Here is an 11,965-nt window from a genome sequence, read left to right on the forward strand (position 1 = left end):
GTTCCCTGCTGCCAGCCAGGCAGTCTGGCAAGCCCCATCTTGGGGAAAGCACTTTGGGATTAGCTCTCCCTGGTGTTTCATTTCCCCTTCACGCCCCTTCCCTCCCCGGGAAAGGCAAAGGGAGCTTTGCCTGAGAAAAAGCAGCAAGACACTATTTCTTTAGCAAGGTGTGTCTCAGCAGTGCCAGCCTGAGCGCGCTCAAATCCAGCAGTGGCCACCATCACCTGCTGCATCTCGCTGCCCGTCACAGGCAGACTGTCACCTGAGCAAGAAGGTGCCCATTCTGAGGGGATTCCTCCCTCTCCCGATTACCCCTTCCCATGAAAGCCACACCACTGTACCTCCCTCCTCTGACTGACTCATACTGAGACAATAGTCTCGCTGGCGGGGAGGCAGATTTTGCAATGGGTTTTAATGAGGTATTTACAAGTTCCGAGGCGGGCTCCTTGCACAAGGAGTGTGGCCTGGCCCTGGCAGCTGGTTGGGCTCTTCATTGACATTCCTGCGACTTCACCGATTGCAGCACAGGCACAGTGGAAAACATTTAGACATCAGAAATGCCAGATTAATTATCTCTTAATTGATACCTCCACTTGGGGACAAATGAAACCGGAACATCTCTCCTGCCCTGGGAGCCTGCCACTTACAAACAGATTTACAGCTAAAAATACCGCGGCAGTCCCGTGGCTAATCAACTTCGCTGCTTACCCTGGGTGAGGTTATGAAATTGTCTCAGGCTGGCACTGTGAGCAGCGAGGGACCAGCTGCAGCACCTGGATGCAGACGACATGAGAGCTGTGCGGTATCCCCAGTGCCCAGGCGAGGGACAGATCGCCCCAGGGAAGCCTCAGGGCCCCACAGTTTGGTTTCCTCAGACTAGGACCCAGCCAGAGTATCCTGACGAGGTTTCTCGCACTTTCCTGCCCATGGTTAGAGGCTGCAGAGAGAAAACCTCATCCCTGTGTCTTGTAAGAGTCCTTAAGCGCCCAGTGTGTTTCCCCGTAATGCAACATTCCCAGCCAGCTTGGGAATCACACTTGATGCTTGAAACCACCTTTTTGTGCAGTGCTCTCCTGCACCTACAACACATCCCAAGGGATCTCTCCCCCCCCAACTCCTTACAGGAATCCACACACAGAGGCCAAATTGCCACAGTGACCCCAGTTTCTTTTAAGTTACCATTATCTTTATTTTCTTCACATATGTGCAAACAGAGGAGATCGCAATGGTGGTGTTCTTAAAAATAACAAAATGTATTTGCATACATTTCCCTATGTACAGGTGAACAGCCACAAGTAGTCTTCTTTTGCACAGCAAAAGATCTAGAGCATTGAGACCGGGGACAGGACCGAGGCCCAAAAAAAAAAGGTCTAACTTTAAAATAATAATAAAAATAAAACCCCAACTTCACAACAGTGCAAACCTCTCGGACACGACAGCACGATGGAGTGACTTTAATGGAGAAAACAGCGGGGGGCCCTCTCGGATGTGAGATTTCTGACTGTAAACAAGGCGCAACACCTCCCTCCCGCCGCCCTCCCCGGGGAAAGCTATTCCAGGAATTTGGCAGATCTTCAAGGGCTGAGCCGGAGGTAAACAGCCCGCGGCCGACTCCCCTCCTCGGGCCACGGCGAGTTGGGGCCCGGCTCCGGCAGCCACCGGCACCGGCACGAGAGTGGCGGCCGCTCCCCGGGATGCTGCGGGACGCGAGGGCACCGCGGGGAACCGGCGGGGCCGGAGGGTCCGGTGCGCCCCGGTGGGGCCGTGCACGCCCGGAAGGAACCGTGCATTCCAGGAGAGGCCGGAAGGAACCCGGTGCGACCCGGCGGGGCCGCGCATTCCCGGAGGGAACCCGGTGCGCCCCTGCGGCGCCGCTCACGCCCGGAAGGGACCGTGCATTCCCGGAGGGTACCCGGTACGCCCCGCTGGGGCCGTGCACGCCCGGCAGGGACCATGAACTCCCGGAGGGGTCAGAAGGAATCGGTATGCCCCGGCAGGGCCGTGCATTCCCGGAGGGCACCCGGTGCGCCTCGGCGGCACCCCGCACGCCCGAAAGGGCTCGAGTGCTCAGCCGGTCTCGGGGTCTCCGGGGGGCGGCTGCTCGGCATCGCTACCGGGCGGGGCGGCCCCGTCCGTGCCGCCGCTCTCCAGGGAGGACTCGCTGCCCGTGCTCTCCCCGGAAAGCAGGCGGCGGACGCGCAGGTCGGCGCGCAGCGAGCGCAGGTCGTTGCCCAGGCTGAGCTCGCCCAGGTCGCGGAGGAGCTGGCCCAGCTCTGGGCTCTCGCCGCGGCCGCTGCCGGGGCGCAGCAGCTCTCCCTCGGGCTCGCCCAGCGCTTCCAGAATGTCTTCGCAGTCGCAGTGCATGGCCCGCTCTTCCTGCTCCTCGCCCAGTAGGTCCTCCGTGATGGAGCCCAGCTTGGGCGCGCTGCGGCTCCGCTCCACCGGCGGCTTGTAGCAGCACTGCCCGTTGAGCAGCTTGCGCAGCGGCACCAGCGGGATGCTCTGCTCGCCCACCAGCTGCTGCTGCTGGTGCCGCGCGTCGTCCCGCTTCTTCAGCCGGCGGAACTCGGCCAGTGCCGTGGCCGAAGTCTGGTAGAGCAGCAGGGCCATGGCCTTCGCCTTCTCAGGCTTGGAGACCAGCACGGCGTGGCAGCGCAGCATCACCGCCTTGTGCTTCAGCTCGTGGCGGTAGATCCAGGCGAAGACACGGGGCAGCCGCGGGTCGGCCACGCAGTAGGTGACCCGGTGCAGCAAGTAGAGGTGACCGGGCCGGCGCAGCCCCTTGTCCTCGGCGTGGGCCATGCGGATGCCCTGTGCGCTGATGGTCAGCTTCATCTTGGTGCCCTGCCGGCCCGCCTCGCTCTTGCTCCAAATCTTGCAGACGGCCAGGTCGGTGCAGCCCTCACCTTTGGACTGGATGGTGGTGGCGTTGCCCAGGTAGAGCACAGTGTACGTGGGGTCTTCGCTGGTGACGCGGAATTTCCGCCGCTTGGAGCGGAACATGCTGCCCACGCGGTGCAGGGCGCTCTCGGGGCAGGCGCGGGCCAGCGAGGTGAGCGCCGAGTAGTGCACGCTCACCGCGTATCCCTTGGGCTTGCTCTGCCGCCGCGCCTCGCCCGCCGCCAGCTCCACCTTGCTCCGCTTCCAGGGCAGCATGGCCCCGCGGAGCCGCGGCTAGGCGCCGCGCCGACGGCTCCGGGCGCGGGGGGGCATGCCACGGCGGCGGCGGCTGGGCTGCCCGCCCGCCTCACATCCTTGCGGGCGCCGGGCCGCCGCGGCCGTAGATATAGGCGGGCGCCGCGCTCCGCGGGCGCGGAGAGGGGAGGCCCCGCGCACCGAGGGCGGAGCGCCCGCTGCCCGGGCCCGCCGAGCCGGCGGCTCGCTGCTCGCCGCCCGCCCGCCGCCGCCGCTCTGCGCCGCCCGCCGCGGCGCCCCGGCCCCGGCCCCGGCCCCGCCGCGCCGTGGGGCGGGCACGGGGCGGGCACGGGGCGGTGCCAGCCCGGCCGGGCGGCCACTGTCCCCTCCCCGTTCGCAGCGGAGCGCGGCCCCCAGCGGGGCACACCCGCCGGTGCCGCCGCTGGCGCTGAAGCGCGGGGACCCCCGTGCGCCCCGTCGCGCCCCACGGCGCTCCCCACGGCCACATTCGGAGGGTGGGTGCCATAGCGCTCTCCTGCAGCTTTCGTCAGTACCGGCGGGGAGAATGGAGAGGGCACCGCCCGGGATCCGTCTGCCCAAAACCCCCTTAAACCGATAAAAATCCCAAGGCCACTGCGGGACCATATGCTCTGGGAGATCCCACGGCCGGGAGAGCCCCAGCCTCAGCTGCCTGCCCGGCCAGGGTGTGCCATGGACAAGTCCCGCTCTTGCAACATGATCTTTCCTTTGGTTTGGTTAGTCCAGCCCTGAGAGCTGAAGGGCCTGCAGCAAATACTAGTTATTATGTATGAGTAATCCTTTGCTCCATATTTATATGCAGCAGCCGAAGAACAAGAAATTGTCTTGTAATTTCTTGTTGGGGTTGCTGAGTACACTCACAGACATAATGAGAAAGTTGGTCTCTGTGTTGTTAGTTACTATAGCTTCTTGTGTCATGTATCATATCCTTGCCAGAAAGAACAGAAATTCCAGTGCTGCAGATAATGGCACTTCATCGGGGTTTGGATAAATGTTCGACAAAAGTGGGACAGTACGTACTCGTGCAGTAAAATATGTGAACACCTGCCTGAATTATTTGACAAATCATTTCTAGAATTTGGATCAATGAAACCAGTAGATAATTATCGTTGTTGTTGTTGTTACTATTATTACTATTATTACATCATGCCATCTAGCAGATTGCTTGGGAATTGCAAGTAACCACAGTGATCATCATCAAACTATAAAAAGCACTTGCCCACTTGCTTGTATTTCCAAAATCCCCCTCACTGGAGGGCAGCGTGGTCAGCACCATCCCTTGAGACTGCTCCGCCGCAGTTGGTACCTGGGGACGCCTGGATGCAGCCATGGTTTCCAGAGGCCAGTGGTAGGTGTGGGTCAGTAACATGCTGCATTTCCTGTCTTCAGCAGCTCTAACACAGCACTTTGACAGTGTTAGGAAGGCTGTTGCTTGCCCTGAGAAGTGAATGTGTTAATGCTCCCATTTTCCAATGAGAAAACTTCAGTTGGAGAGCTGCATGGGCTGGGTGCACACCAGTCAGTGCACACAACCTGTGGCACGGCCAGGGCTGGGACAAACCAGCCAGGCCCCTCTGCGTGAAACCCAACACCCACTGGGATGCACATTTGGGCTCGGCACCATGCTGAACCAAGCCCTCTGTCTCTTTGGGAAAACCCCACTGAGACCTCACAGGAGGGCAGGTGAGGGGCTGAGGTCTACCCCGGACGCAATGCCCAGGAGCAGCTGCAGTGGGGGATCTCTGCTCTCAGCCCTGATGCAGACTGGGTGCTGGGTGCCCACTGGGAGCCCCCAGGCTGCTGTTGGTGTGGGGGGCAGGAGGGACTATGTGCTATGCTGCAGCCTGTGGCAGACAGCCCTGCCATCCCACTGCATGGCAGGGAGAAAGACTTTGGTTTGTACAGCTGATTTATCTCCAAGTAGCATTCAATGTGCTCTTCTTTTGTCTTCTTTTGTCTTGGAAGGTGAAAACAGAAGACGCTGCTTAAATAAAACAAATCCAATGGCTTGAGGTGACATCTGACACCCACACATGGTGTGGCACTCCTGCAGTCCTGAAGATCTGCCTCCTCTCCCTCAAGGTGACCTGCTGAACCACAGCTCCTCAGATCCATGCCTGCCCCGTGCTCAGTGGCTGCCACCTGCCTGAGCAGTGCCTGTGAGCTGCAAGGCTGAGAGCAACTCTGTCTGCTCCTTTGAGACGCGTGGGCACAGCAGTCTCTCCATATGAGGGAGTTGCTTTGCCAAAACCCTGCCTGCCTCCAGCTGTGGGCAGAGGAGCCTGTTATGGGCCTTGGGCTGGCGGCTCGGCAGGCAGGTGTTTGCTCTGGGTGGGATGCAGCAAGCAAGGAGGCCCACACACCTTCCTGCAGTGCTGCCTCTGGAGGGACGTTAGAGCAGGGGGCTGGTGCTGGTACACAGACACTTCTGATAATGATGCCCACAGAGGTGTTTTCAGAGTCATGCTGGGCTCTGCCATCCCAATTGAAGTGATCTGTGATAAGGAATGTAGACTTCAAGTTTTCACAGCATGGCTCATGCAGGCTGCTGAGCCCCATGGCTCTCCAACAGCCTTTGGGCATATTTGTCTGCAAACTCCAGTGGTGTGTAATGTGAGGAGGAGATCTGACCCCTTTGTCCTCCTCATGGCCTCCCCAGTCCCAAGGCAGAAGCACTGCCATTTCTGGATTGCATTCTCAGGGTAGAGGTTTCCTTATCAGCATCTCAGAGACCCGCTGGGGGATCCAGATGGTATCTAGGGAGCAGCAGCACCCCAGAACACCTGCCTCCATACCACTTGGAAGTGCAGCAGCAGGGAAGGTGTCTTGTGGTCACATCCCTGCTTGAGAATGGAATCTGTCTTGGTTCAGTTCCTCGCCATGCTTGCTCGCCAGTCGGTGTGCCAGACCATTGTAGCTTTCTTTGCTTCATTAATGGGCCTGGTTAGTTCAGGACCATGTCTTCCCTGCTCTGTGGCAACTGCTTGAATTCTATGCCACATGCTTCAGCAGCTGAAGAGCACATTGCAAATCATGGTGGTCTGTGATGGCAATTCCCACACAAAATGCTCTGAGTCCTGTGCTGGGCTGAGGAGCTGTGCCACAGCCTTTGGGTGAAGTCTGGCAGAAGGGAGCAGCCCAGTAAAGTTTGGGGCACCTGCTCCATGCTTGAGGCTGTTCCTGTGGTATTGGATGTCTGTATTTCATTGCCGAGAGGAGAAGCTGAGGCACAGTGAGGGGAGCCTGCCCTGTGGGGCCAGTGCATGCTGCCTGGTTCCCAGTGAGCACGAGGCTCCCTCCTGGCCTGCAAGGCCGGCAGCACCCGTGATGTGTAGGACTTGCATGCTGGGGGCTTATCTGCACAGTGCTGTAGCCTGGAGGGAGTGCAGCAGCCTGTTCTCTATTTATGCAATATCCCAGCAGCTACTGAGCATCACCTGCCTGCATGCATGCATGGAAATCCTGAGTGAGGCGTGGGAAAATCTGTAAGATACCATCTCTGCCCTGCGGCGCAGAGCCGGCAGCACGGTGAGTGCTGCACCTGGCCCTCGGCAGACCCCACTCCCTGCCCCACTCCATCCCTCTCCTGCCCTGGCCACTCCAGTCTGCACTGCAGCCCATGGTCACACCCCACCACGAGCCCATAGGTTCTGGGGTGCACGGTGTCTCTGGGGCACAGACAGGCAGTGGCTGCCCAACACTTCTGTTGGAGGGAACTGCCAGGCTGCCCATGCTGGCCGCTCTGTGCAGTGTGGGGAGATGCCAGGGTCTGTCTGATGGCAGAGGGTGAAACCCTGCAGGGAGCAGCCCCACTTCAGGGATAGCTTTTGTAGCCAGCAGCTGGAATTGGATCTCTGGTTGGGAAGAGTGGTGGGAAAAGGTGCTGGGGAAAGTTGATATGACAAGACCAAAATAATTCATGGGAATGTACTGATTTTGTCACTGTATGAAAACATGTCAGGCTTCCTCCCCCCAGGAAGCAAGAGAACTTCTTGTGTTGCAGCAGCTGAAGTGACACAGTCAAAGTGAAACACTGCAAGCGGCATTTCAATATGTTCCAAAACAAAGTATTTTAGAGTCTCTATAACTATGCAACATGTCATAGTTTTGACTCTTTGTTCCAAACCAGGACAAAGGAAATGCCGAACTGTCAAGTTTTTCCATGAAGCAGAAAGACTGAGTGGCTCCTGGGCCTCACAGGCCATCAGTGGTGGAAGGCAGGGTGCCACGGCCCCCAGCCGCGCCAGCCGTGATCCAGGTCTGGGCAGCAGCAAGTGCGGATGGCTGCCTGTCACCAGGAGCGGGGACAGCCTGAGACGAGTTGGCAGGGCAGGGGACAGCATGAGCTGCTCAGGGAGAAGGGTCCTTAACAGCCTTTCATGGAAGCCGCATGCTACCCCTGCTGCCTCCTGTCTCTCTGAAGGGGAGCAGCACCCCATCCTGCAGCGGGTGTGCCCTGGCAGGGCTCGGAGGCTCGGGGCTGGGAGCACAGGTGATGCTGGGGCCATGTGGAGACTGTGGGAGGTGCATGCATTGGCAGTCCTGGATCCCCTGGGGGCACCGAGGATGATGCCAGTGCTGCTCAGGGTGCCCAAGACCGGGAGCACCCCTGGGGCCGGGGCTCTGCTGCTCGGCGAGGCCGTGGTGGTATCGGCACACCTCTGCCGCGGTTGTTTTTCAGCCACTGAGAGCGGCACACCCCGCTTCCTGCACAGGCGGCCCCGGCGCTTCCTGCACCCGCTGCTGTAATTAGAAGGGCAGCCAGTGTCCCATGGAGCAGAGCCCTCCCTTGGGTGTCACGGCACTCTCGGCGGGGGTTTGCTGGGTGAGCTGGTGCTGGGCACCAGTCCTCGCACCATGCTGCCAGTCAAGGGGCACAGAGGTGGTGTTGGGGCAGCATCCTCTGCTCAACGCTCCATTCTGGGGGCTGCCGCCATAGGGCCGTGTGGAGGGGCAGCAGTGGGCAGCGCGGGTGAGTCTTCCCAGGCAGAGCTGGCACAATGGAGCTGGAGAAATCCCATCGGTTTCCCATCCGGTGCTTTGTGCCTTCAAAGAGGCAGGCAGCTCTCTCTAATTAAGTTGCCCCCACCCTGCCAGGCAAGGAGGCGATGTTATCTTCATAGGGCTGGTGGAAGAAGCAGAGTCTAAAAAACTTGCCCGAGGGCCTCAGCGGGGTTGATGCCTTCTCAGGGCTCAGCCTTGGCCAGGCAGCCCTGCTTCTGAGTTTCCACAGCATGCTGCTCTTTCTAAAGAGGAGCAAGACCTTCACCAAAAGATGGGGAAGCTTGCAGAACAAGCTCCCGCTTTTCCTGCAGTGCCACTCCACTTCTGAGTACAGCTGGAAAGAAGGGGGTGCAAGCAGCTGCAGTTGTACACAGAGCAAAATTGTCTTGGTGTTCTTGCAGGGCTGCTGTGGGGAGGGTTTCTTAATGGGTCTGCTTGTCAGGCTGAGGCTGGCAGTACCGCTGAATTGAGCATTGTGAACCTACATGAATAATGAATAGCAATGACATGAATATTTTAGAGACACAGTCCTGAGATTTCCCAGTGCTGCCTTAAAGGAAAATGGAGGAAAAGTTGTCCAGAAAGAATGTTTCCTTTAGGCAAAAACGCACTGTTATCATTGGCTTTTGAAAAAGAGCTGCTGCTGCTAAATAATTCTCAGGATTTGCATCAAAAACTGGAGCAGTGGTTTGGCTCCAAGGCAGAAGAAGTTGGGAGAGAAGCCCAAGTCAATGATTACAGTGTGCTGGAAGGACAAGAGATTTTACTTTGTCTATGCAATGGTTTTGTGAGAATTCCCAAAGCTGTGTCCACCTTCCAAAGAGCCAGCAGTGCTGGGCACTCAGTGGATTTCAAAGGAGTGGTGAGAGATTTGGTGATGCACAGGGATGCTTTCTCTCCCAGGAGAACACCTCAGTCCAGCCCGAGTACCCCTCTCAAGGAGCTGAGTTGTACAAACAAAGCCCAGCAGCAAAAATTGTGTTCATTTTGCATGCTGTGGTAGCTGCTGCATCATATGGGAATGGGCTGCAAATCAACAGGTTTATCCCACTTCACAGCAGCATGCCCCTCTCTTCCAAGCTCTCCTTGCCTGGCTGCGCTCTTGGCATGCACACTCCGGTGCCAAGCTGCCTCTGTGCAGCTCTTGGGACAGCATCTGTACCTCAGCGTCCCTTTCCACTGTGTGTGACTAAGCCATGCATAAACATCTTCTAGGAGCAGCAGGCTGTCACAGTCAGGTAAGACCAGTAGCAGCCTGTCTTGCTAAGGTAGGCACAGCATAGCAATGGGAGAGGGATGAGAAACATGGCAATTAGAAATATGCAATTGCTACTCTAGCTCTGATGTTTTTGTCACTTGGATGACGCAGTCTGTATCTCCTTCAGCACTGCTCTGCTCAAAGCGATCCTTGCAGTGCTGCTAGCACCATCAGACAGAAACAATTCCTTGGTGTTTATGAAGTGCTCAGAAATGTATCTGTTGCAAGAATGAGGGCAATTTGGGCATTGCTTAAGTAGGTCGCACAGAGGTGGTAGAAAATACCTGCAGTTAACTGGTCCCTGAAGCACTTCAGTCTGGAAATGGGGAAAGGTGGGGGGGGAAAAGGGCAACATGTGGGAAAAACATCCCAATCTAAATTCAGAGATCTTTATTCTTCATGTTTTCCTCAAACTTCCCTGCCCCAGGATGGGTTGCAGGTGGCAGAGCAAGCCTCCTTTTCCCACTGCACCAGCACTTCTGCCTGTCCCTGAGTGTCTGTTTCCAGTTCATGCCACTGGACGCAGCTGCAAGTGTCCCCATGGAGGTCCATCGAGCTCTGCACTCTGTACTGGCAGAGTCCCCCAGCCAAAGACCCCAGTGGTGCCGAGACTGTGCTGCCAGGGCTGTGCCAATGGGATTATTGAGCATTCTGCCTGTGGTCAGGCAGCCTGGGAATGGCACTGCACGTGCCTCAGCTGCGGGGTTAGAAGTGCTGCCAGACCTGAGGTGTGGGGATCGGCCTGGCTGGCTGGCTGATCTGGCTAGTGATCATGCATTGTAAAGGGAAGGTAACTTTTAACTGAAGTACAAAAGAAAGACAATAATGAGCACTTACATTACTGCTTCAGTGCCCACATAAAGACTCGAGATGGTTTTATTAAAGATGACTTGATTAGAAATGATTTTACTAAATCTCTGCCTGCTGTCTGCAGCCCACCAGCCTTCCATTGAAGCACCTCACCTAAATGAAAAGCTGACTGCTGAGTCCCCTTTCATCTCTCTTATTTGCCTTTAGGAAGCAAAGGAGGGGCCAGACCAGGCTGGTGGTGGTGGCAGAGCCTGGGATGAGCATGGCAGAGGTTCAGACGTACTTGGGAAATTTATGCCATACAGTTGCTAGCTTTGAAAAGAAGAAGAAAAGAAAAACTGTGTCTTCCTAATGGGTGTTTATCAGGGGGAGGCATCACAGAGCAAGAGAAAAGAAAAAAGAAAGAAGAGACGAGAGAAAAGAGAGAAGAGAGAAGAGAAAAGAGAGAAGAGAGAAGAGAGAAGAGAGCACTCCTGCCCAGGCAGTTGTGCATGTTGCGATGCTGTTGGTAGCCAGCTCCTGAAGTTAAGCTTTGCCTGCCTCTTTTTTCCAGGGATTAGACAGGTTATTCTCTGATTACAACTGATTCACATTACAGAGTCATAGTGAAAACTGTCTGGCCTTAACCCAACACCCATAAAGGAGAAATGCTTCATAAATCAGTTCAGTGAGCAAGTACAGGTCAAGTTGTTTATTAATTTAACCTTCTCTCCCATCTTGACCCGGATCAGCCACAATGGCTGCTGCCGAAATCCATTCAGTAGTTCCCTGGCTGGGCGTGCAATGTCCTCTGTCTGGCAAAGAAGCCCAGACTCTGGCTAGATTTTGTCAGCAACTTCATAGCATACCTCCCACTGCTGCGTCCAGGATCCCACTTTGCCACTGTCATTCCTCGCATGCACTGTTTGCTATATTGGGATGATGGACACTGGGGAAGGGGAACCTGCAATAGGCTGGGTGTGTTACAGGGCACAGGGCCAACCTCAGCCACAGGAGCTGGTGGCTTTCTGCAGAGGGACACACAAACCCCTGCCCCCATGGCTGGCTGCCGGGCAGGGTTTCACATGGTGTGGTTTGATAGCATCTGCACCAGGCGGAACCAGCGAGTTCCTGGGCTGGGGCTGGCAGCCCTGCGTGTCACCCCACTGCCAGGGCCTCCCGCTGCAGCACCGACCTTCGGGTGGGACTGAGCTGTGTCCCCGGGCTCATCAGTGGTGGGGCTGTGGGAGGGAGGGGGTTGGACCCGGGCCTGAGGAGAGTGCCAGAGAGATGTGTGTCCATGCTGACCACCACAGGGTGGGAGGGATGGATGGATGGATGGATGGATGGATGGATGGATGGATGGATGGATGGATGGATGGATGATCACACAGAACCAACTGCGTTGGAAAAGACCTCTGATATCGAGTCCGAAACCACATCACTAGACCATGGCACTAAGTACCATATCGTTAAACACCTCCAGAGATGGTGACTCCACCACCTCCCTGGGCAGTCCACTCCAACGTCTAATCACCCTTTTTGTGAAGAAATTCTTATGTCCAACCTAAACCTCCCGTGGTGCAGCTTCAGACCGGTGCCGGCGCGGTGGCACCGCCTGGTGGCGGGGCCTGGGCGCGGCGAGGCGGGCGCGGCGGAAGGGGCCGGGCGGCGGAAGGGGCGGTGGAAGGGGCGGTAGAAGGTGCTGATCGGCCCGCCCCTTCCGTCGGCGGTGCGGCG

General features: G+C 57.2%; 1 protein-coding gene across 1 annotated transcript; it reads right to left on the reverse strand.

The window, feature by feature from the left end:
- Positions 1 to 1,164: 1,164 nt before the first annotated feature.
- FAM43A (family with sequence similarity 43 member A) lies at positions 1,165 to 3,412 on the reverse strand. The gene has a single exon (XM_082287834.1). It carries the CDS (start codon positions 3,154 to 3,156, stop codon positions 2,068 to 2,070), a length of 1,089 nt encoding a protein of 362 aa, XP_082143960.1. The 5' UTR covers positions 3,157 to 3,412; the 3' UTR covers positions 1,165 to 2,067.
- Between the last annotated feature and the right edge of the window lie 8,553 nt (positions 3,413 to 11,965).

Source organism: Coloeus monedula (genome assembly GCF_965178545.1).
Source record: "Coloeus monedula genome assembly, chromosome: 10".
NCBI classification, from domain to species: Eukaryota; Metazoa; Chordata; class Aves; order Passeriformes; family Corvidae; genus Coloeus; species Coloeus monedula.

Bases quoted from the DNA above. Each gene is read 5' to 3' on its own strand.
- FAM43A (XM_082287834.1), bottom strand. From the start codon at position 3,156: ATGCTGCCCTGGAAGCGGAGCAAGGTGGAGCTGGCGGCGGGCGAGGCG.